This window comes from Schistocerca cancellata, chromosome 8 (assembly GCF_023864275.1).
Source record: "Schistocerca cancellata isolate TAMUIC-IGC-003103 chromosome 8, iqSchCanc2.1, whole genome shotgun sequence".
NCBI lineage: Eukaryota > Metazoa > Arthropoda > Insecta > Orthoptera > Acrididae > Schistocerca > Schistocerca cancellata.
The window spans coordinates 375,353,811-375,380,135 of record NC_064633.1 but is presented as its reverse complement, the minus strand read 5'-3'; the positions used below and the strand labels follow the sequence as shown (position 1 = coordinate 375,380,135).

Sequence of the window (26,325 nt, the reverse complement as noted above, 5' to 3'; positions counted from 1 at the left end):
TAAACAATACTTTTGACAAAACTGTTAATTACTTTGGAATTAATGAAGGGCTGGTTTTGCTAACATATTTTCAAACACAGCCAAACAGATACTTTAAGATTACTAGTATTTTGTCTTCCAAATGTTTATAATTAATAGAGAATTTATATTTGTTTATGTGTCAACATCAGAATTTAAGTTACGAAACAATTACTGATTTCACCCTATAATGAAGATACTAACCAGGAATAGTCCAAATAAATTGATAAATCAATTACATACATAAAACTAGGCACAAAATTACGTCTGGTGTTATTTTCTTTATAACTGTGGGCCAACCTTTCTCTATTATAAAAATACAGATTATACTCATGTATGTTAATGATAATTAGTTCAATAATGAAAAAACGAATTTAAGTAGGCAGATGGCAAAACAAGAGGGGAAGTAAAAATATCTCAGCTTGCTTTATCACAAGTGTAATAACTCCAGTTCAGAATGATGAACAAATCACTCACCAGCAGTATACCTTCCATAAAACATTTCTTTCATCAACATTCAATAATAATGACAAAATGAGAGTTCTGTTTCATGATCAAGATGATTGAACAATTATGAGCAACTTTTTCCTATACTTAGAAGCCACATTTATGAATAATGATGGAAGTGCTCCAGCAGAATCATCGTGAGTTAAAAGTAATGCGTTTGCTTTCCTGTTTAAAAAATATGATACATAGTTAATTAGACTGAAGTCCACTGCACAAGAAACATTAGAATCACGTCAACACTCAACACTTACATATTCACATTAGATTCAGGCATGACTGCTCTGTTATGTGGTTCTTTGAGGATGATAAGCACATTGCTATGAATGCCAAACAAGAACTGGTTCTCTTTTGAAATGCTAAATGTGTACATTCATGAAGTGCAAAAACTTGAAAATAAAATTGTTTTTGGATAACTTGGTGTGGAAAGAATTGCACATATCTGTATCATACGAGGATCATCTGAAATTTTTACATGAGCTAAATTCTGCCATTAAGTTTCAGTTTGTGGGAACTTTATGAGTATCCAGTTCTGCTGATAACATCCAGATGTAGCTGGTCAATGAAGACATCTGTTCAACTAGAAATGCCTTGAATCCTTTTACTATGTGTGTAGACAGTTTGTGTTTAAAGACGTTCTATTCCTTGCATTTACCCTTACTGGATGTGTACTGATGAAATTATGCGCTACCATCACTTCACCCAGACCATTAGTATAGTTCAGTACAATGCGCCAAGATTTGATGGACAACTGCTTGGTTTACAAGCTATCACCACAGAAAATGATGGGATGAGAACAGATTGCAATATGAAGATCATAACAACCGAACAGTTTACATCAAAGGCTCTGAAAAAATATTGTGGCTTGGGGACATTTTCACAAGTGTGTCAATAAGGAACCTTGACATCATACCTGCCCAGTTAATCAGAGACTCAGGACAAAGTATTGAGGGCACATTAGTAATTGTATATTTGCTTCAGAAAGTACAAATACTTGGGTTATCAATAAATTATATTGTCTTTTTTTCTAAAATTCTGTATTTTTTTAAATTTATTCATGACCGTCTCACAGGGTTTAGGTGAGTATTCATTATATGCTGCCTGTACATGGTAAATAATCTATCATTTAATACATGAACAGAGTACACACATCATCCACAAAGTGGACTTTTGTCATGACTGTGAGATCTACATCACAATTCTTTTTATATACACACGTGTAACTGCACGGCAGCATGTCACTGTCAGTGCACAGCGCTGAGATACCATGGCCAGTGTACAGCTCTGCAAGTCAGCATAGAGCAGCAGTCACCTTGTCTGCCCAGTTGGCCAGTGATATTGTCCAACAGCAGCATAGATAACGCTCTGCAGATAACAACTTCATGGCGGCCAGTGGTGGCCATCTCCCTCATATGTAGGTCCATCTTCAACCATTAACAGGGAACCCCAGGAAGCATTGGAAGAATGTTCATCACTGGATGTGCTGCAGCCCATGTGTGACTTTGAAGGTGATATAACACATGTCTGCACACCACTCCTACTGAGTGCAACAACAAGAAATCAACCCCCACAGTCAGTTATAGAAACTGGTTCGGAGGATGATGTTCAGATAATAAAGATAAAGATCCCCACATTTCAGCCAATGTCTCTCTCTGCTGTGAACTCATGGGGGATGACTCCAGTCACTGAGAAGCAAATACACTGCCAGGCTTCCAATTCACTCAAGATTTATTGTTGCAAAAGTGCATATGGATACATGAAATGATTGCTTCTACAGATCAATAGCACAAGCAGTTCTGAAGTATCAGGTATCGGCCAATGCTAAAACACTCTTGTTAGTACGTGGTGTAGCCTCCATGGCTGGCAATGTGGGCACTGACTCTGTCATCCTGTCAGTCATACAGATAATGAATACTGTCTGGGGATATGTTATTTCACATCTGCTCAATCTGTTCATATAGTTCTGTAAGAGTTGTCAGTTAATGAGTTGCATGCGTCACTTCCTGTCCCATCATATCCCACAAGTGCTCAGTTGGAGACAGGTTTGAATGTTGTGTGCTGACCATGAAGTTGTTGCATTTCTTGCAAAGCATGTTGAGTTTGATGGGCAGTGTGTGTGTCAGCATTGTCCTGTTGGGACAGCACATCACCTTCCTATTGCAAGAACAGCAAAAGAACAGGTCTAACAACATTCTGCACATATTGAGCACTGGTTAACATCTCCTCCAGATCACCAAAGGTGAACGAGAGTTGTAGCTTATAGCACCTCAGTTCATAAGACCTGGGATGGGGCCAGTGTGTCTTGGATGGATGCACTGTAAAAGACAGCACTCACCAGGTCTGCAAGGTATGAGGGGTAAATGGCCATCACTTGCATGCAGCCAGAATCTGCTTTCATTGCTGAAGACTATGGTATGCCACTCCATCTTCCAAGTGATCTTCTGATGGCACCATTCGAGCCGTGCATGTCAGTAGTGGCAGACAGGCTAGAGGTGTGTGTGCCCATAGTCCCACTGCTCATAACCAGTTCGCAACATTATGTGTTGACATGTCTGGGCTCACAAACTCTCTTACCTGTGCTGTGCTCGCTGCATGACCTGCCACTGCTGCCATTACAGTACAATGATCCTGGCGGGGATCTGAGCTGCGTGGATGTCCATACCTCTTCTACAGGCTTGTGAATGTTCATGTGACAACTGATGCATGCATGCATGCATGCATGTAACAATTGATACCAGCATCTTTGCACAAATAACGCAACATGGCAATTCTCTGGGAGGATTATCGTGCCACTTGGGAAGGCTACAAGTTGATCACTTTCAAACTCACTCAGATGGCTGTAGGAAGCATGACTGTGTTTCCGAGGCATGGTTGCCTGCTTGCTTCACATGTTTGCACCACACAGAGCCTTCAGGCTGTGAGCATTATCTATTAAAGGGTAGGCACAGATGGCGCTCTGGTAGCCATGGCACTACTTTATCTGTTGACATATGATATTGAAATCATTATCAGTACATCTACTATCCCGCAGGTGACATGCCACAGTCAGATCAAAACTGACATCATCTTTTCAGCTGTACTAACTTTTTTTCCAGCTGTGTACATGAGTAGTAATTATTTTTATTCTTCATCTGCAATAATGATTTTTTTACACACTTGCATGCATGCATTGCTAACATAAATTTTCTAGGTGCACTTGATGAAAATTTTGCCATGGGCCAAAGGAGTGTCGAACTGTATACAGAGCTGGATAGGATCTCATGAGAGATAGTGGCCATTAATGATGTGATGAATGTCCCACGGATGATTTGGACGCTGCTAATGTTGAGCATAAATAGAAGTACTATAGGTGACTGCATGTATCTTTTCTCAATTATACATGATACTTATCAACATTTTTTCTCTCTTTGCAGATGATGTGGATGAGGCATGTAGATGTAGGCTTGCACCTGCCCCAACCACTGACGCACTGACTAAAGTCCACTCATGGCCAAATGTGTCACAGCCTGACTCATAATCAATGCTGATCCACCTTCAGCTGGGCATGTTGCAGCTCACTCCACTTAAGAGAATGATGATGCACTGTGAGTGGATGTGTCACAGCCCAACCCACCTACAATGATGATGTACCTGAGGCCAGACGTGTTGCATTCCAGCCAGTCTAGAAAGATGCATTCACCCCAGGTCAGTTTGTCATTGAGACCATGACACCATTACAACAAAGGCTCATCTGCCATGCTCCCCACACCCTGGACTATCTCATGAAGGCTGTCATTGGTCATCATCACGGCATTGTGCTGGGTGTAGCAGAAGAAGCAGTACCCCCACCCTTTCTGTTACAGATCACAAAGTAAGTTCTGGGATGACATGGGACTACTCTGTGGTTGCTGGTACATTTGGAGACAGGATCTTACTATATTGTGTAACAAATATGGGCTACTGAGATCCTGCTACTTTCCTTAATGCTTACAAAACCATACTGGAAAGGGAATTTCCTTGATTTGTCAATGATCTATGGTATCCCACAATTAAGTGCAAAGCAGTTCTGTACTATGAAACCACACACCCCCAGAAGAGGGCAGTGATGTTGTTGAGGAAAAGAGCAGAGCATAATCCTAATATGGGGGGGGGGGGGGGCTAAAGGTGCGTTATTGTGGGGCAATCAATTAGAAATTGGTAAGGAACTTTTATCAAGAGCATCATACTGGACCATTTTTGTGAGTAGCAGGGAAGAGAATTTGGTAAGGTACTCAAATGTATACTCCATCTCAACATATACTCGCATGCATTTGATCCACTTTACTGGGGGCAGGGGGGGGGGGGGGGGAGTTCAGTCTCATCCTCTTCTGAAATATTTTGCTGCTAAACAGGCATGCATTAATTTACAGAATTTTAGTGAGAGGTTTGCATATTGTTTTGCATAGTTGTGTCTGGCTAGTGATAAAAATTGCCTAAAAAATACACATCATATGGATATATACCAAACATCTGATGTACACGAGCATTAAAATTTCCAAGACATTTCATTCCTTATAAAACTCTAGGACCTACCACAATTCAAGAGGCAGAATCCAGACTATTCAATTCATGTTTATAGCCTTGATTTCGATGACTGCAAGCCAGAAGATGTCCCTGAGCACACTGTGCAGTACAAAGAGGTCAAGCATATGGTAAATGTACTACTCCAATTTTCAAAATTAGACAGTCAGTGCTCCAAACAAGTATATTTGTTTCTATTCTTGAGAGCAAGAAGAAATACTACATGAGGATCAAAAACATGTCCTGCCTACTTTCCTCCCAGTTGTTGAAATATCAGCATTTTCACCACAGATGTCTCAGTTCAATTAGCATGAATGAGTATCCCGAAAGATATTCATACTAATATTGCCACGAGCCAAGGGAGTGTCGATCTGCAGGCAGAGTTGAGCCAGGAACCACTATGTGGAAACGCCTACTGAGGATAAAAGGTTCTTATAGTTTAAGAACAACCACCACCAGGAGCAATATCCCTTCATCATATATGTCAAATGCGAGTGTGTCGTGTTGTGAAGATGGCCCCACTGCTTCCCATACTACCTTGTGTGTGTACACAAGCAAGATCATATTAAGCTGTATGCTCATATGACTCCAATCACAACAAATTCAAATCATACATCAGGGATAATGCTGTAAGATGGTTGCTTGCTAAGCTTGAAAATTTTGCATGGGAATTTGATGGTATTTATCACAACAATCTTCTCATGACCAATTCACAGGAGAATGATGCCTGGTATGAGCATGGAATTCATTGTCATACTTGTGGGCTGCCATTGGATAGAGAAGTGGAAACTTCACGTAGAGACCACTGTCATCAAACAGGGAAGTTCTGTGGTGCAGCTTACAACACATGCAACTTGAAGTACCATCTGCCATGGCACATACCAGTCTTGTTTCACAGTTTGAGCATAAATGATGTCCACGTTCTCATTCAGCACTTGGGTGATTCTGGTTTGAAGGGTGGTATGGTCAGTGACTTTCCTTATACCCCTGAAAAGTAAATTTCATTTTTCAAGAGAATCACACTACGAATAACGTTCCACTTCCTGGATTCACTAGGTTTTGTGCACACATCTCTTCAGAAACTTGCTGAGACAGTGCATCAGGAGGATATGCGTATCACCAGAGCCACATATCTTAATGATGCAAAGGTTCAGCTTGTGACAAAGAAGAGGGTCTTTCCATACAAGTACCTGCATTCGATGGAGAGATTCAATGAAACAACATTCTCCAGTAAACTAACGGACACTGCTATAATGGATGTAGAGTATGAGTATGCCGTCAATTTTTAGCAGGAGTTTAGCATCCCTGATTCAGGACAATGTGCTAGATTATACATGAACACTTGTTCATGGACATTTTCAAGAAATTTTGGAATGTATGCCTGGGCACATACACTCTGGATCTTGCCTTCTATTTCTCTGTGAGAGGGATTTCATGGGATGCAATGTTAAGAAGAACACATGTCAGCAATGAACTGTTGACTGATGCTGATGTGTTGCTCTTCTTCAAACACAATAATTGTGGGGCATTTTGCCAGTTTGTGCACAAGTGTGCCAAGGTAAATAACCCATGAATGAGTGAGGAGGAGAACAGGCCATCTGATAATTTTAATAACATTCTTTACTACTCTACCATTTGGAGGATTCCAGTGTTTGTCTGAGGAGGCAATTGTCAGATTGAAGGACACATCAATGACGTGGCTGCAGTTGCTTGTGAGGGATGTGTTCTGTGGGTAGAACTGGTCTGTCCCTGTCATTTACATAATGCTCACAGTGAATTTCTGCTGTGTCCAGAGTGTCTAGTCTTGTGAAATGGTTTCATCCTGAACCTGTTGACAGTGCTGGGGAATAACCACTGTTAAATTCTGCACTGAAAAACCTCTGGCAATGTTTCAGGTTGGGGTAGGAACTTGTTAGAATCATGAGTGACATCTCCTTTGAACAGTGTTGCTGGTTGAAGGAGTACATAGGTACAAACACCAAACAGCTGGGTGAAAGACTGTGATTCATATCAAATAATTAGATACAATCATGAAGAATTTGACATGTCTAGTTATGAGGCTGATAATCCTTTTGGAATAGCACCACAAAATGAGTAATGGTTCACAGATTGTGGGCTTTGTGGGGTTCAAATTGAAAATATAGGAATACTGCATAGATGCAATGCGGTCTAATGGTGTGCATCATGCGGCTTTAAAGACTCTCATAACAGGGAATTACAGGGGTGCCTACACAAGGGGTTTGGCACAACTCCAAATATGGTGTGCCAGGTAGTCTTTTAATCACAAGGCCGTGAGGTAGATACTGCACTGAAGCTGAAAGAAAGGCTGTCGCATCATGATGACAGGCAGGCAGTACCAATAAACTCTTGTCGGCGTTGAGATTCTTAATAGCTTGTACCTCTTCTTTCTTCAGGTTGCAAGCTGGGGGCTTTGCTCGGCACAGTAGCCTGGCTGTTTCAGTGCGTATTTCCTCTGCCCTTTCACAAGGAAGGTTCCGAATGACTGCTTCAGTGTTAGCAATGATGCCCTAGATAGGTATAGTTCTCAGGATGATAGCAAAATTCCCTCCCTTTTGAAGAACAGACACTTCCTCTTTGGTCAATAAGGGGAATTCGACCGTCGTAATGAAGACCGATGATTATGAGCATAAGATCTGAGACCTAAGAGATCCCATGACATACCGAGAACTAAGCGCAGATTCGATGCAGCGTATCACACAGAATACGAATTGGTTAATCAAGGCGTCTTCTCTGCCAGCGGACATACAGAGAAACTTGCACAACACAGAAGCCCTACCACCTTAGCTGTATGGATTACCTAAGATCCACAAGAACAACATTCCACTAAGACCAATTGTTAGCGCTCCTGGCTCACCGACATATATACTGCCAAAACACTTGGTCTCTCTGCTCCTGCGGCATGTGCGGAAGACTGACACATACATAAAGGACTCAGGACATTTCATTGAGAAGCTGAAGAAACTGAAACTTGTCAGCTTTGATGTTGTTTCTTTGTTTACAAAAGTGCCACTCAGTCACGCTCTGGAGCACATCGGTTCCATTTTCCTGCAAGACATCACAAAGCTCTTCCATGCATGTCTCACCACGAGCTATTTCATGTGTAATGGCAATTTCTACAAACAGCTGGAAGGCGTCGCCATGGGTAGTCCTCTTAGTCCGGTGGTGGCCAACTACTTCATGGAACATTTCGATGCACAGGCACTGGACTTGGCAACTTGCAAACCTAAGATGTGGTACAGATACATCAATGATACTTTCGCTGTGTGGGGCCACGGTGAAGAACAGCTCGGTGACTTCCTAAGATACTTGAACAGCCTTCATGCCAACATAAAATTTACCATGGAAGTAGAAAAGGACAAAAACTGCCGTTTCTAGATGTGCTGGTCACAAAGGATGGCGAAACCTGGGACACAGAGTGTATCGAAAAACGACACACACAGACCGATAACTGCACAAACTATCAAACCACCACCCAAGCCAGAGAAGAGGGATGATTAATACGCTCATAACGCGAGCAGGACGAATATGTGAGCCGCAGCACCTCAAACACGAAATATAACACCTGAAAAGTGTTCTGAGGAGCAATGGGTACTCCACAAATTATATTAGAAGTGTAACAGAGCCAAACACTCGGTGAAGTAATAAATCAAAAAAAGAAATGTCGGGCACGGCCTTCCTGCCATACATTCCCAGAGTGATGGACAGAATCGGCTGTATATTGCGCAAACACGGCATAAAGACAATTTTCAAACTGACAAGGAAGATCAAGGAATGCCTTAGATCGGCAAAGGAGAAAAGGGATCCACTTACAATGTCGGGAATATACCGTGTACCATGCACATGCGGCAAAGTTTGTCGGAATGACTGGATGATCAATCAACACCAGGATCAAAGAACATAAGTGACATTGCAGGTTGGGGCAGGTGGAGAAATCGGCCGTGGCAGAGCATGCACTGACAGACTGACCACATAATAAAATTCGCCCATACAGAAATTCTGGCTGTAGAGAAGCACTATTACACCCCCTTGTTCAGAGAAGCTGTAGAAATACAAAAACATGTGAATAGCTCGAACAAGAAAGAGGAAAGCTTTAAGGTAAACCAATCCTGGCTTCCCGTACTACAGCGAATGACCGTCGCAGGTAGCAAGAGGAGAACTGCACCGGAAATGACTGCGGAGAAGCCCTCGGACGTTGGCACACCAGTTCACCACCGGCAATAAAGGGTGAAGCTTTGAGAATGCCAACCACTCATGCTGGGGAAACTTCAGTAAAATCATCAGATGAACGTTGGCTGAAGAACCCGAGACAGAAGCCAATAGGCAGTTTGTCAGTCCTTGTTTTCATTATATATAATGTTTATAGAAAAATGATCAGAAAGAAATGATTAAATACATAAAGACTGTCTATAGAAAGATCAGAAAGACAATGTAAATACTGTATAAAAGTGCAACAAGTGTCTACAGAAACAAAAATTAGAAATGTAGTATTTAAGTTCTTCTTCTCTGCAAATAAATGTACCTGTTAGTCATGTCATCATAAAAAATTGTAAATAACAGATCTGTATATAAACTAATGTATATATATATCATCAGAAAAAAAAATCACAATGCATTTGTAAATAAAACCATAAAAATTATTAATAAACAACAAAAAATTACTTTAATAATTGTATTGGAAAAAGAAATTGTTAATAATAATCCATTAGTCAATGTGTTATAACACTGTTATTGTATTCAGATCCTTTCATTACAGAATTATTGTTAATAGTAATTTATTTATTTCAAAATTGAACCGCTCCCTGTGATGCACAGAGCTCAAATGATGAGGCCTACACAATTGAACTAGTTATAAAGGACGATAAAGGGGAAGTGGAACTTGACTCTAGTTGGTACATGGGGGAAAGGGATGGGTTTTCTGCAATTTTAATGTGCTCCCATTGGTCAAGGGGTTTTCCATCAATTTTATATTACATGACCAGTATTGAGTTAATGTCATGATCTGGAATCTACCTCACGCAACTGCCTCAGGTGCTTATGTTGTGCAGTGGCTCCCCTAGGTGACGTTGAATATAAGTGGCACAATCGCCTAAGGTGTGTGGGTAGGATGGGGTTCCCCTGAATGACCTTGATTAATTACCAGTGATTCCTGAGGGGGAGGAGAGTGGGGGCAACCTTGAACATAACAAACACAAGTGTGTAACCTGACAATGGAAGTCCTTATCAGTGACCTTGAGATACAATCGTTTTCTGTTCCTGTGTGCCCACTGAAACCCTACTCACAACAGGTTCCTAATTTCATCTTTCTCTTTGGACATGATAATGCGAGAATGTACCACTTAGATGCTGCTGATGATGACTAGAGAAACTTGTGCATAGTGCTGACAGAATGTCATCACTTCCTGTCACTGACTCAGAATAATCGCTACAGTTATGAAACCAAATCATTCAGTATATTACAAACTGCATACAATATAGACATGATGAAGAAGATTCTTTTGGGTACCTGACTCTGCTTTTTATAGTAGAGCATCCCCTGCAGTTCACTGAAAACAGGTCAATTAACACAACCACAAATTAATTGATGATGTGCTTTCAAATGTCTGTAAGTCTTGAGAATGGTACATCACTCAACTACAAAGGTCTTCAAACACACTTTTTGTTTCAACCACTGCCTATGGTAAACTACCAGCCTTTTACAGTTTGTTACCTACTATTAACAGTACATATCTCACTAGCCAATGCAATGATAAAGTGAGGTCCTTGATGGAAATAGACAAATGCCAGAGGCCAGAGTTTGATGTCTGAACTTATTTTATTCAGAATGACACTGGCTGTGAAAGCCTATGAACTCTTGACAGTATTATTATTTTATTAACACTGATGTTTCAATTCAATTCAAATTCAACACATTCTCAACTAACTGTACCGCAAAGACCACACACTCTTTTGATAGGTGGAAGTATTATCCTTTAACTAACATTGATTTGTGCTGAAGGTGTGCTTTGCGGTGACAGAAATTTTTTATATTGATGTAGATGAAAAGTTAAACTCCAGTCATCTTTCCTATAAACAGAAAGTGATCTAATGTCCAGTCTAGCATTAAATTGTGTGTGTGATTCCTCACACAAATTGTAATTGTTTTATATTATACATGAAACAACTAACATCCAACAGATCTCTAAATGGTGACAGTTAAGGAATCTGAAGATGTAAGTGATATGTGTAACTCACTTGTAATCAAGTGGTCAGGTTGTGGGGCTTCTACTACTGAGCCTTCACACTACCATAGCCCTTCTACATCATTTCCTGAAGAATGCCTGTATGATCTCTCCACTGATGGCACTAGTGCAGGTGGTCTTTCTGCTTGTCAGTGTAGCAGGTGTCAAGAGATGTCTGACATGACTGTGCTTGTGATTGCTGGGAGTGGGGGCAGGGGTATCAACAAACCTGGTAGATTATACAGCACTGAATTATGTTTCACTGTAATGAAGTACTTCTGACAGTTGTCAAATTACAGTTATTCAAGGTCTTGAGGAGTTTGATTTTATAAACGCTTCTCTGAAATGAAGTGAGAATATAAATGCCACTCATAACTGTAACAAACTGGCCCATAACTGTAAACAAGATGACTCAACATAACTGTAAACAAGATGACTCAATGCTCCAGTAATGAATGTTATGAACATGTCCAGTCAGCTATTCTTAGTCAATTTTAGGGGCATTGCTGTTATCATGTCAGGTCTAATTTCTGTGCTGTTTGCATGCCAGAAGTCATGATTTTCCTGCTGAATACTTTTATCTTGCTCTGGAACATTGTAGCTATTTTCCCATGGAATCTTTTGCTTTTGGACTGAAACATCGAAATTCGCACTTTACACATTCTCCAGTCTTGTCCACATACTTACACACATACCTTATCATTCAACAATTTTGTAACCATATTCCTGAGCTTACGTTTGGAACCTTGCTTCAATACAGACAATACTCAGAAAAATTATCAATAAGTTTTTCCTGCTTTTATGATGTTGCACTCAATTTTCGCATTTCCCATTTTATTTATGTTTCATGTCAATTAAAAATCAACTCTAAATCAAGTTTTCATTTCCTTGTTACATTCCCTAAATTCTATCCTTACAGCTATTTAGATTATCAAATAAAAATTCCCATGATATTATATGGAACAATGGAGTTCCAAGATAGCAATCCTGGGGGTACTGGTGCAGTCTGAATGGTTCCAAGTTTAGAATTCAAGGTGGCGATCCAAAATTGTGATCCAAGATGATGATCTATGACACCATCATTGATGTTAGAATCCAAGATTGCGATCCAATATGATGAACCTGGGGTATGGGTGCAGCCTACAGGACAGTCAGTCCAAAATATTTGATTCATTTTTTGTGGCTCTGCAGTCGTCTACCACACTAGCCATCCTCAGTGTCCAGGGGGATCATTATCATGAAATGTCATCAGAGATGTACCACCTCATGACAGAAAAAAATGACTCCCACAGTCATTTGTAATTATTAAACAATTCCTCTCTCTCAATGTTTATTATTATTAGCGTGTGTTTTTCATGGCTTTCTTTTGTTTCTCCCTCAGCACATCAGATCCCTATCCTATCTGATGGAGAACTTAATACATCTGAGCAACAGCAGAAATCAAGCCAGTATGCAAAGCAACTTCATGATGCAGTGCCTGACATATCAGAACAGGACACTGAATCATTTTCAGGTTTAGATTTTCACATTGTATAGTGCACCTCATAAATAGGAGCAAAAATCAACTCATTATGCGGTATTGTTTCCAGGATTTGAGTTTCAACTATCTTTCATGTGTACACCACTCGTCAAGCCACTGTCGGTGTTTAATGCAGGTTTGATTGTGGTGCTATTTGCTGCATCATACAAGTTGTGGACAAGTGACAGTAAACACGTAGTTGTAGGCATCTCCCCAGATCGTGAGATAAATGTAAAGGTAATTTTTGAAAATCCACAACTAACTTGCATGAAAGTAGTGCTTTTAGACTACAATTTGTATCAATTATGTAAGAATTCAACACACATAACTGCCATGTTCAATGGTCAACTGTCTGCAATGTTACTGGATTGTCATCTGATATGTATTGGGGACTATCCAATAACATTGAAAATATACAATAACCTTGCAGTGGATTCGCATACAAGACTCTACATTTAGAAACTAGATGTGTGCTAGTTCAGCCATCTATAGTGTGGTGTATCAGCATCTCTAATGGTTCCCACATGTAAACTGATTTTTTGGAAATCTCTGGCATGTACTTACAAAGCTTACACATCAGAACACTTCAGATGTAGTCTTTTTTCTATGAATGCATGTTGTGTTTCAGTGGGCAGCATGTATGATGCATCAGCATCATCACCACTGGACATTGCTAGAGAATGACAAGCATATATACTGAGGGTCTCACTGAAGCCATCACTGACCATAATTATCCTCCCAACCTTGCACAAAAACAAATGTCCCGTGCCTTACCTTCAAGTCTCCCACCACCTCCCAAGTGCCACAATCAGACCATAGAGTAGCATTCCCCTCGTAAATCAGTACCATCCAGGACTGGAGCAACTGAATTACATTCTCTGCCAGGGTTTTGATTACCTCTCATCGTGCCCTGAAATGAGAAATGTCCTGCCCATTATCCTTCCCACCCCTCCTACAGTGGTATTCCACCGTCCACCGAACCTACACAATATGCTCGTCCATCCTTACACAACCCCTGCTCCCAATCCCTTACCTCATGGCTCATACCCCTGTAATAGACCTAGACCTGTCCCATACTACCTCCTACCACCACCTGCTCCATCACCTATCCCATCAAAGACAGCAACCTGTGAAACCAGTCATCTGATTTACAAGCTAAGCTGCAACCACTGTGCTGCATTTTATGCAGGCATGACAACCAACAAGCTGCCTGTCCGCATGAATAGCCACCAACAAACTGTGGCCAAAAAACAAGTGGACCACCCTGTTGCTGAACATGGTGCCAAACACGATACCCCTCATCTCAATGACTGCTTCACAGCCTGTGCCATATGGATCCTTCCTACCAACACCAGCTTTTCTGAACTGCACAGGTGGGAACTTTCCCTGCAATACATCCTACGTTCCCATAACCCTCCTGGCCTCAACCTTTGTTAGTTACTGTCCTCACCCATCCAGCCACCTCCCTTTTCCCATTCTATCACTACACAACCATCATTTCACTACCACACCCAGTCTTTTAATTTATTTTTATTTCTCTACTTTCTACTACTTACCCCCCCTCTCCCCACCTTCTCTCCTGCCTTCCGTCTAAACTGCAGCACTTTACTGTGCGTTACCCCCACTATACTATCCTTCCCCCTCCCTGCCCCAGCCTCCTCCTTTCCCCCACCCTGTCGCCACTCCCATCATGCAATGGTGTGCTGCTGCTGGCAGTGTGGTTTCAGCTGTCTTGGACTGCAGATGTGTGTGCAAGTTGCGTTTGCGTGAGTGTGTGCGTGTGTGCATGTGTATGTGTGTCTATTGCTGACAAAGGCCTTAATGGCCGAAAGCTATAATTGTGTGAATCTTTTTGTTGTGCCTATCATGACTCAGCTTCTCTGCTATATGGTGAGTAGCAACTTTCCTTCTCTAACATTGTTACATTCCATGCTTGATTTTCAATTATTTGATTTTCAAATGTTTAGTAATCTAGATAAAGAAGTAGTCAAGACATATCTTGGAAGGAGGAACTGGAATCATTTACCTATGGGCAGGAGCATGTAGAAGAACTGTAGCTCAAGTTTAAGTGGATAGTTGTACATGCACAGAACACACACATATGTAGTACAATAGTTCTTGGTACAAAGGGCCACTACTTTACAGCCCAGTTACTGCTACACTGAAGAGACTTTGCACATTTTTACATGAGATGATACTTAATAGTTCAGCTGTGGCAATGCCAGAGTAATAGAGAGGGACTATACCATATGTTACACTAAAGTTATAGCAAAGTGGCCCATGTCACATCACAAATTGTAACAAAACACCTCACAATATACATAAATGTTGTGTAGGTTTACACAGAGAACTCTCAAACACCTAGAGAGTGACTTTAAAGTCAAAGTTGTTGATATGTTGATGGAACTTACATAAGTTCCATTTTCTGTGGTACTGCAGTTTTCTTTCCACTTTACTCATACTCAATGTCCAGGTTTACTAGCTGGCAGGTGGATCTGCCACTTGTGCTCTGTACTCCATAGTTAAAGGGTGATCATTACCATGAAGTGTCACAGAGATGTACCATCTCCAGATAGAAAATATGACTCATACAGTCAATTATAAGTATTAAACCATCCATCCATCTCATAGTTTACTATTCAGTGTGAGTGAATGTAAGTGTGCATGTTTTCAGGGTTTTCTTTTATTTCTCCCTCAGCACAACAGCTCCCTATCAAATCCAATGGAGTACTTGATACATCTGAGCAGCAGCAGAAATCAAATCAGTATGCAGACCAATTCCATGATGTAGTACCTGGTAAATCAAAGTAGGATGCAGAATTCTTTCCAGACTTAGAGTTTCCAATATAACTGGCATACACAGTGATCATCAAGCCACCTGCATTCTATAATATACCTGATACATCAGTGAAGAAATAAATTCAGCATGTACAATTTTTTCCAGACTTCAAAATTCTACCATCACCTATGTCTGCACTATTCGTCGAGCTGTTTCCAAGGTTTAATGCAGATATGATAGTGGTGTTATTCACTGCAATGTTACAAGTTGTGACAGTCAACAGTAGTTGTAGGCATCTCCTCAGATAGTGAGTTATACATAATGTTAATTTTTGAAAACCCGCTCCTTACTTACATAAACGTAGTTCTTTCAGACTACAAAAGGCATTAATTATGTCTGAGTTCAACACAAACAACAGCAACATTCAACCCTCAAGTGTGTGCAGTGTTACTGGGTTGTCATGTGTTGGGACTATCTGAGAACAGTGAAAATATACAACAATGAGAATACCATGGAGTGCATAATATTTCTAACGTGTTGAGTCCCATGTTACATTATCCTGTTCATTAACCCAAGCATTGCATTTGTCTATTGCGCCATGTTATTCTAACACAACCAAGTATTGCGTGGCACCATTCCATCCTTAAGGGTGGCACTTGTGAGGGGGTTGGCATCCCTCATTCCCTCCCTCCTGCACACATCTTGCATGGTTCATGTGTACATCTTCAGTTTCGGGGAACCACACTCCAAATGCATTTTGTTTCTTTTAATAATGAACTGCTAAGTCCATCAACACTGCAAGTGTATGAATTGCTTAGTTTCTCTTTAACATAATGACTACAACTGAAAATGTATGAACTGTTATCTCTCTGGCATTGCAGCAGTTGTAATGTTAAGTTTCATCTCGTATAAAATGTGTTAAGACCCATCAACATAGAAACAACTTTAACTGAATATTGCCAGTTTTGAGACTTTTATATGTAAAACAATACCATAATTATGTATACTGAGAGGTGTTTTGTTGCAATCTGCGATGTGACATGGTGCATTTTGCTACAACTGTACTGTAACATTGGGTATTTTCTGCAACAATTGTTAAGTGTCTCTGTCCTTCTTATTATCTAACATTGCAACAGCTCAACTGTTATCTTTCACCTCATGTAAAAATGCGCTAAGTCTCTTCGTTAAAGCAATAACTGGACAGCAAGTGACAGTTCTTATACATGTTCCAGCCCATAGGTAAATGTTTTCAGTTCCTCCTTGTGAGATATGTCTTGAGTTTATCTTGATCCACATATTGAACATGTAATGAATTGTACTTGTCATTTATACTTTAGTAACCTTAACTACATTTCTCAATCTACATGTTTGAGATTTTTGATTAAATGAAACATGATTTAGAGAGATAGATATTCATTTATTTTCACTCTTTTACTTTGGTTTAAATGCTAGGATACACAAATAAATAAAACCATCCACACAATTCTGTATATAACAACAAAAATAATAAATTTTTGACAATATAATGTAATTGGACAGATAAAAAAATTTACGCACCAAGTAGCAGCTGGACAACACACATGCACACACATACACAAAAGTTTTACTTACACAAGCTGTGGAACCAGTGGCTCCTTCTTCACAGAATGGCTGAAGGCAAATGAAGAGAGGTGAAGGAAAAGGATTGGACAGTTTTAGGAAAAGGGGTAGAGTTTGGAAACATCACCTAGAACCCCCAGTCTCGCAGAGACTTACGGGACAGCATGAGAAGGAAAGATTGATTGTTGGGGGCTGCACCGGATGAGATTTGAAAACCTGAGAGCTTGAAGGTGGTAGATAGGGTAATATGCAAGACAGAGATTACTGCTAAAACATCACACGTGAGTTAATAAGATTGTAAAGCTAAGAGCATTCATTGTATGTAACACAGGTGTGAGGAGGATGGCAAAAAATAGGCAGGCCAGAAAATCAAAGACGTAGAGAACTGAAACAGAGTGAGGAAAGGAGTAGTTACTGTGGAGAGATGCTAAGACGGATGAAATTAACATAAATTAAAGTCAGGTTGGTGGTGAGAACCAAGGACAGGTTGTAGCATTAGTTGAGAAACTGGTGTCTGGGGGAAGAATCCAGATGGCGTGTGTGATGAAACAGGCACCACGGTCATGACTATCATGTTGTAGGGCATCTGCAACAGGACATTGTGTGTTGCTGATGTATACCCTATGCCTCATTCATTCTAACTTATAACTTGGTGGTTTTCATGCCTATGTAAAAGATCAAACAGTGTTTACATAACAGCTGGTATATGACGTGTTGTTTTGCAGGTGGCTCTCCCTTTGATAGTACATATTTTGCCAGTTACAGGGCTGGTATAGGTGGTGGCAGGAGGGTGCATGAGGTAGGTTGGGACAGTCACAGGGTTAGGAGTCATATGGTAAGGAGATGGGTACAGAAGGCATATAGGGTCTGACAAGGAGATTGGGAGGGCGATGAAAAGATATTCTAGGTGTGGTGGGAAAAATCTCAGACAGAATGGATCTCATTTCAGGGCATGATTATAGGAAGTCATGGCCTTGTCGAAGTAGCTGATTAATACATTAAAGACCAGGATAATACTGAGTGACAGGTGGTGTGCTCTGAAGTTGCTTTTTGGAGGGATCAGCAGTACCAGGATTGGATGTGATGGCCTGGGAAATTTGCTTCTGAACTAAGATGGTGGTGCAATTATGTCCAGTGAAGGCTGAGGTGAGAAAGGTGGTGTATTGCTGTAAAGAGTCTATATGTGAACAAATACATTTGCCTTGAATACCAGCGCCATAGGGGAGGGGGGTGTTTGACTTGGGAAGGATGGCAACTGTCAAAATATAAGTACTCTTGCTTTTTGGCACGTTTAATGTGGACAAAAGCATCTAGGTGGCCTTTAGTGAGGATGAAAAAAATGTGTGTGCGAAATCTTATGGGACTTAACTGCTAAGGTCATCAGTCCCTAAGCTTACACACTACTTAACCTAAATTATCCTAAGGACAGGCGCACACACACCCATGTCGGAGGGAGGACTCAAACCTCTACCGGGACCAGCCACACAGTCCATAACTGCACCGCCTAGGACCGCTCGGCTAATAGTGAGGATGAGATCAACATCAAGGACAGTGGTATGGGATTCAGAATATGATCATGTGAAATTTAAATGGGGAGAGGTATTTTGAGATTCCAGGAATTTTAACAGGTCAGCCTCACCATGAGTCCATTGTGAGTTCATTTGTGTTCTCCTGCCACTGATGGGTGAGCAGACTTTTTTTATCTATGCAATTACATCACATAATTCTGTAGCAACATCAGAGATCAAAGATGCTGATGCATTGTACATGCTGTGTACTGGAGCACATGCCACACATTTCCAAAAAATCTATTTATTTACATGTGGGAACCATTAAACATGCCAATGCACCACACTACACATGGCTGAACTAGCATGATCAAGCCTCTGAATGTAGTCTTGACAGTGAATCCACTGCACGATATACTCATTGTCATATATTTCATTGTTACTGGATAGTACCCAATGCATATTGTATGACAATCCAGTAACACTGCAGACATTTGAGGGTTGAGTGTTGCAGTTATCTGTGCTGAATTCAGACCTAACTAATATCATTTGTAGTCTGAAAGAACCACTTTCATTTAGGTAAGTTGTACATTTTCAATAATTACCATTATGCGTAACTCATGAACTGAGGAGATGCCTACAACTACAGATCGACTGTCATGACTTGTATGAAGTGAATAATACCGCTATCACTTTTTTCTGAGTCATCAGTCATCTGGCTAGTTTGATGTGGCTCGCCATGAATTTCTCTCCTGTGCCAACCTCTTCATCTCTGAATAGCACTTGCAACCTACATTCTCAATTATTTGTTGGCTGAATTCCAATGTCTGTCTTCCTCTGCAGCTTTTTCTCTCTACAGCTCTTTCTAGTACCAGGGAAGTTATTCCCTGATGTCATAACAAATGACCTACCATCCTGTCCTTCTTCTTGTCAGTGTTTTCTGTATATTCCCTTCCTCTTCAATTCTGCAGAGAACCTCCTCATTTCTTACCTCATGAGTCCATATTATTTTCAACATTCTGCTGTAGAACTACATCTCAGATGCTTTGATTCTCTTTTGTTCCTTGTTTGCCATAGCCCATGTTTCACTACCATACAGTGCTGTGTTCCAGTCATACATTCTCAAATTTCTTCTACAAATTAATGCCCATGTTTGATATAAGTAGACTTCTTTTGGTCAGGAATATCCTTTTTGCCAGTGATAGTCTGCTTTTTATGTCCTCATGCTCGATCTGTCGAGGGGTATTTTGCTGCTTACGTGGCAGAATTCTGTAACTTCATCTACTTCGTGGTCACCAATCCTGATATTCAGTTTCTTGCAGTTCTCATTTATGCTAATTAATTTCATCTTTCTTTGATTTATACTCAATCCGTGTCCTGTTCTCATTGGACTGTTAATTCCATTCAGCAGATTCTGTAACTCTTCTTCATTTTTCATGAGAACAGCAATGTCATCAGTGAACCTTACATTAATATCCTTTCACCTTGAATTTTAATTCCACTCTCAAAGCTTTCTTTTATTCCTATCATTGCTTCTTTGATGCATAGATTGAACAGTGGAAGTGAGATATTACACCCCTGTCTTACATCCTTTTTAATATGAGCACTCTGTTCTTGTCTTCTTTTGTTGTTCTCTCTTGGATCTTGTACATATTGTATATTAACCATCTTTCTCTATAGCTTTTTTCTCTGGATTTTGAACATCTTGAACCATTTTACGCTGCTGAATGCTTTCTCCAGGCTGACAAATCCTAAGAAAGTATATCACTTTTTCTTCAGTCTTACTTCCATAATGAAAATGTCACAACTGCCTCTCTAGTGCCTTTATCTTTTCTAATGCCAAACTGTCATGTAACACATTCTCAATTTTCTTTTCTATTCTTGTGTATAATGTTCTTGTCAACAACTTGGGTGCATGAGCCATTAAGCCAATTGTGGGATAATCCTTGCACTTGTCAGCTCTTGCAATCTTTGGAATTATGTGGATGATGTTTTACTGAAAGCCTGATGATATATTGCCAATCTCGTACATCCACACACCAACATGAAAAGTCATTTTTTTGTCACTTCCCCCAATGATTTATGAAATTCTGATGGAATGTTGTTTGCCCCTTCTGCATTATTTGACCTTAAGTCACCCAAAGCTGTTTTAAATTCTGATTGTAATACTGAAACCCCTATCTCTTCTACACTCCTGGAAATGGAAAAAAGAACACATTGACACCGGTGTGTCAGACCCACCATACTTGCTCCGGACACTGCGAGAGGGCTGTACAAGCAATGATCACATGCACGGCACAGCGGACACACCAGGAACCGCGGTGTTGGCCGTCGAATGGCGCTAGCTGCGCAGCATTTGTGCACCGCCGCCGTCAGTGTCAGCCAGTTTGCCGTGGCATATGAAGCTCCATCGCAGTCTTTAACACTGGTAGCATGCCGCGACAGTGTGGACGTGAACCGTATGTGCAGTTGACGGACTTTGAGCGAGGGCGTATAGTGGGCATGCGGGAGGCCGGGTGGACGTACCGCCGAATTGCTCAACACGAGGGGCGTGAGGTCTCCACAGTACATCGATGTTGTCGCCAGTGGTCGGCGGAAGGTGCACGTGCCCGTCGACCTGGGACCGGACCGCAGCGATGCACGGATGCACGCCAAGACCGTAGGATCCTACGCAGTGCCGTAGGGGACCGCACCGCCACTTCCCAGCAAATTAGGGACACTGTTGCTCCTGGGGTATCGGCGAGGACCATTCGCAACCGTCTCCATGAAGCTGGGCTATGGTCCCGCACACCGTTAGGCCGTCTTCTGCTCACGCCCCAACATTGTGCAGCCCGCCTCCAGTGGTGTCGCGACAGGCGTGAATGGAGGGACGAATGGAGACGTGTCGTCTTCAGCGATGAGAGTCGCTTCTGCCTTGGTGCCAATGATGGTCGTATGCGTGTTTGGCGCCGTGCAGGTGAGCGCCACAATCAGGACTGCATACGACCGAGGCACACAGGGCCAACACCTGGCATCATGGTGTGGGGAGCGATCTCCTACACTGGCCGTACACCACTGGTGATCGTTGAGGGGACACTGAATGGTGCACGGTACATCCAAACCGTCATCGAACCCATCGTTCTACCATTCCTAGACCAGCAAGGGAACTTGCTTTCCAACAGGACAATGCACGTCCGCATGTATCCAGTGCCACCCAACGTGCTCTAGAAGGTGTAAGTCAACTACCCTGGCCAGCAAGATCTCCGGATCTGTCCCCCATTGAGCATGTTTGGGACTGGATGAAGCGTCGTCTCACGGAGTCTGCACGTCCAGCACGAACGCTGGTCCAACTGAGGCGCCAGGTGGAAATGGCTTGGCAAGCCGTTCCACAGGACTTCATCCAGCATCTCTACGATCGTCTCCATGGGAGAATAGCAGCCTGCATTGCTGCGAAAGGTGGATATACACTGTACTAGTGCCGACATTGTGCATGCTCTGTTGCCTGTGTCTATGTGCCTGTGGTTCTGTCAGTGTGATCATGTGATGTATCTGACCCCAGGAATGTGTCAATAAAGTTTCCCCTTCCTGGGACAATGAATTCACGGTGTTCTTATTTCAATTTCCAGGAGTGTATATTGAGTCTTGTTTCTGCTTCTAGCATGTCATCAGACAAGTCTGCCCCCTTGCAGAGGCCTTCAATGTACTCTTTCCACCTGTCTGTTCTCTCTTCTGGATTAAATAGTGGAATTTCCATAGCATGCTTAATGTTACCGCTGTTGCTTTTAATTTCGCCAAAAGTTGTTTTGACTTTTCTATATCCTGAGTCAGTTCTTCTGCCGATAATTGCTTTTTTTTTGATTTCTTCACATTTTTCATGCAGCCATTTCATCTTAGCTTCCCTGCATTTCCAATTTATTTCATTCTAAGTGAGTTGTATTCCTGAATTTCCCTGAACATTTTTGTACTTTCTTGATTAGTAGAAGTATTTCTTCTGTTCCTTTCCAACTTTTGTGATTACCCTTTTTAGAGATGTCCATTCCTCTTCAACTGAGTTGCCTACTGACCTATTCTTATCACGGTATCTATAGCCTTTGAGAACTTCAAGCATATCTCTTCATTCCTTAACACTTCTGTATCCCACTTATTTGCTAATTGGTTCTTCCTGACTACTCTCTTAAACTTCAGCCTACTTTTCAACACTATTAAATTGTGATCTAAGTCTAAATATGCTCCTGGATATGCCTTACTATCCAGTATCTGATTTTGGAATCTCTTTTTTACCATGATGTAATTTAACTAAAAACTCCCCATATCTCCCAGTCTTTTCCAAGTATACCTCCTCCTTTTAAGATTCTTGAAGAGAGTATTCACTATTACCAGCTGAAATTTATTGCTTAACCTTTCTCCTCTATCATTCCTAATACCAAGCCTGTATTCTCCTAAAACCTTTCTTCTCCTCTTTCTCCTACAACCACAGTCCAGTCCCACATGACTATCAGATTTTCATCTCCCTTTACGTACTGAATTACCGATTCAATACACTCATATATTTTCTCTAGCTCTTCATCTTCTGCTTGCAATGTCTGCATTTATACCTGAAGTACCATTGTTGGTGTTGGTTTGCTGTTGATTCTGGTAAGAACAACCCTATTCAGAGTAACTCACTCTCTGCCTGCCTTATTATGAGAAGGAAAGCTGCTACTTACCATATAGTGGAGATGCTGAGTCGCAGTAAGGCACAATACCAAGAATCTCACAATTAAACCTTTTGGCCTTTGGCCTTCATCAACAATAAGACACACATACGCACACACACAAACACACACTCACACAAATACAATTCCATGCCCCAAATTATACAATGTTATCCATTCATTGGTTTTCAATCTTTTTCTCAAAATCACCTCCCTCTTCGCAGTTTCCTCTGAAAGATCCAAATGAGGGCCTAGTCAGGAACCTCTTGCCAATGGGGAGACCATCATGACCCTATTTCAATTACAGGTTACATGTCCTGTGGATACACATTATGTGGCTTTAATGCAGTGGTTTCCATTGCCTTCTGGATCCTCATGCCATTGATCATTGCTCATTTTTCTGCATTTTAGGGGCAGTTTCCTACACCAAGGGTAAGAGAATGCTTTGAAATCTTTGTTCGCTCCTCTGCCCTATTTTACAGGCCATTGACAGAATGAGGGTGATGTCTTATGACCTGCATGAAGCCATGGTAGCAGCTTGAGGAGTAGTGCAGATGTTGGTGATATTAGAAACTCAAAGTCCAGAAACAATTCCACATGTTAAACTGAATTCTGCACTGGTGATCAGGTATATTATACAATGCTGGCAGCTTGATGATCGGTGATAATGTCAGGTATACTGGATACTCTAAATCTGGAAACATTTCTGCACCCTGCTTTGATATATCAGGTACCACATCATGGAGTTGGTCTGTGTATTGACTTTATTTCTGCTGCTGCTCAGACGTATCAAGCACTCCATCGGATATGACTGGGAACTATTGTGCTGAGGGAGAAATAAAAGAAACCATGAAAACACACACACACATACATTCACACACAATGAATAAGAAACAATGAGACAGATGGATGGTTTACTACTTATAACTGATTGTACGAGTCAGATTTTCTATCTTGAGGTGGTACATCTCTGATGACACTTCACAGTAATTATCTCCCTTTCACTATGGAGTACAGAGTACAAGTGACAGGCCTACTTGACAGCTAGTAAACCTGGATGCTGAGTACGAGTGGTGCGGGTGGATGAGTGCAACTATTGTGATACCTCTGCGGGTGGCCACTTTCGTTGCTCACAGTGGCAGCGCCCCAGATGAGGCAAAATCAGACCCTATAAACGAATGCCAAAGACACATTCTGCAAACATGCAAGGAGTATCCTGACGGATGCCCTCACCTCACTTAAAATGGACACATGAAAGAGCTTGGTGGACAATGAGAAGTGTGCTGAAAGTTGATGGACTCCTGCATCCATTGGGATGGAATGTGTGAATCTTCTGGATGGCAACAGCTGGTCTTACCTGTCTTAAAAAGCAAGAATGAGTTAAGAAGTCAAGTATCCCCAGAACTGAGATGGAGCTTAGACACGACGTAACAAGAATTCACACAGGGAGGAATGTGAGACAAAAGAACTACGAAACAAGTCAGTCTGCTTAAAGAAAAGTGTTTTCTGGAGGCTGTTTATAAATCATGGACACCAGCAGAGTTTCAGTTGGAACACAAGCATGAGAATGTCCAGGCCTCGTACAGAGAGAGCTGTTACAAAGAAGTGATGTGTAGGTGCTTTCACAGCAATGTAGGAATGCACAGAAGTATCAGAATAATGTGTAACCAACACTGGGGACGTCCTTGCCAGTGAAATCATGAGAAAGATGCTGATTCTCGAGTCACACACCAGCCCATACTAGATAGAAAATGTCCACCCTGCTCTGGGAGGCATGGTCATGAAACAGCTATCAGTCATTGGGTGGCATTGCAAATTCAGTCCGTCAATAACAGTGCTGAGAGGAGGAAAATTTTGACCCTCCTAAATCATCTGGGTCAGCATTCACAATATTAGGCGTTCTTTTCAAGATCTCTTGTGCTGTAAGAATTTTAAAGTCCCGTAATATTCCAAAAACATTAGTCACATGATGCCATTTTCCCGTGTGTTTAGCTAATGCAGCCAGTACATTGTCAATTATCACTATAAATACCTAAAATTCAAAATGTTCTATAGGTGTTGGATTTTCTACAACTTCATCGAGTGTAGTTGACCCACTAAAATGGCCGTACTTTGTATTTTGCTTGTGTAGTCTTGAAGTTTGTTGCTGATATTCTTAACACCTAGTTAGAGATTTGGCTTTTCCCTCCATTTCTGAAAATGGGGGATATGTTCATGTAAGGATGTAAGTGCATATCCAGTGCTCAGATCTTGATCAGACGATTGCAGCAAAACGCTAGTCGCTTGCAAGCATTCTAGGATTCTGTTCCGTGAGACACACATTATTCCCGTGTCCAACTTACTCATTTTCAAAACCAGTCTGTAAGCCAGACTACGGCACTCTACCTTTTGATGCATATTAGTAGATATGTCATTCAAAACTTGTTTGATGGTATGAAAACCAAATAAAAACGCGTTTGTACTGTCAGCTCTGACCAACGACATAGTGCCCGATAACCTTTTCAAAATCAGAATTTTAGTACTATCATTTCTCAGTGCTTTCAAAGGAAGGCCCCATCAGTAGGTAGAACCAGGAAAACTGTATAGAAGAAACAGTAAAAAATGCGTAGAGGCTTTCAAGGTAATCAAAGAAAATGGATGCTCCCGTACCATATTCTGCACACACTTGTTGACCAAATTTGGCGATGTGAAAAACAGGGAATATATTTAGCTTACTTAATTTCTTGAATTTGTGCTTCCAAGCTGGTGTACCTGCCACTCATGATGTCACGCGGGGTAGCCGTTCAGTCTTAGGCATCTTGCCATGGTTCGCGTGTGTGTTGTCCTTAGCGTATGCTAGTTTAAGTTAGACTGAGTAGTGTGTAAGCCTAGGAACAATGACCTCAGCAGTTTGGTCTCATAGGAATTTACCACCACTGCTCATGTTACTGGCATTGTCATTGCTTTG

General features: G+C 41.3%; 1 protein-coding gene across 1 annotated transcript in view; it reads left to right on the top strand.

Moving 5' to 3' along the window:
• Positions 1-12,265: 12,265 nt before the first annotated feature.
• The window catches only part of LOC126095587 (trichohyalin-like), a 117,642-nt gene continuing 103,582 nt past the window's right edge, over positions 12,266-26,325 (top strand). The window contains exons 1-3 of the mRNA XM_049910361.1: positions 12,266-12,293; positions 12,682-12,813; positions 12,890-13,056. Coding sequence (XP_049766318.1) covers positions 12,266-12,293; positions 12,682-12,813; positions 12,890-13,056 — 327 coding nt within the window. The remainder of the gene's footprint in view (positions 12,294-12,681; positions 12,814-12,889; positions 13,057-26,325) is intronic.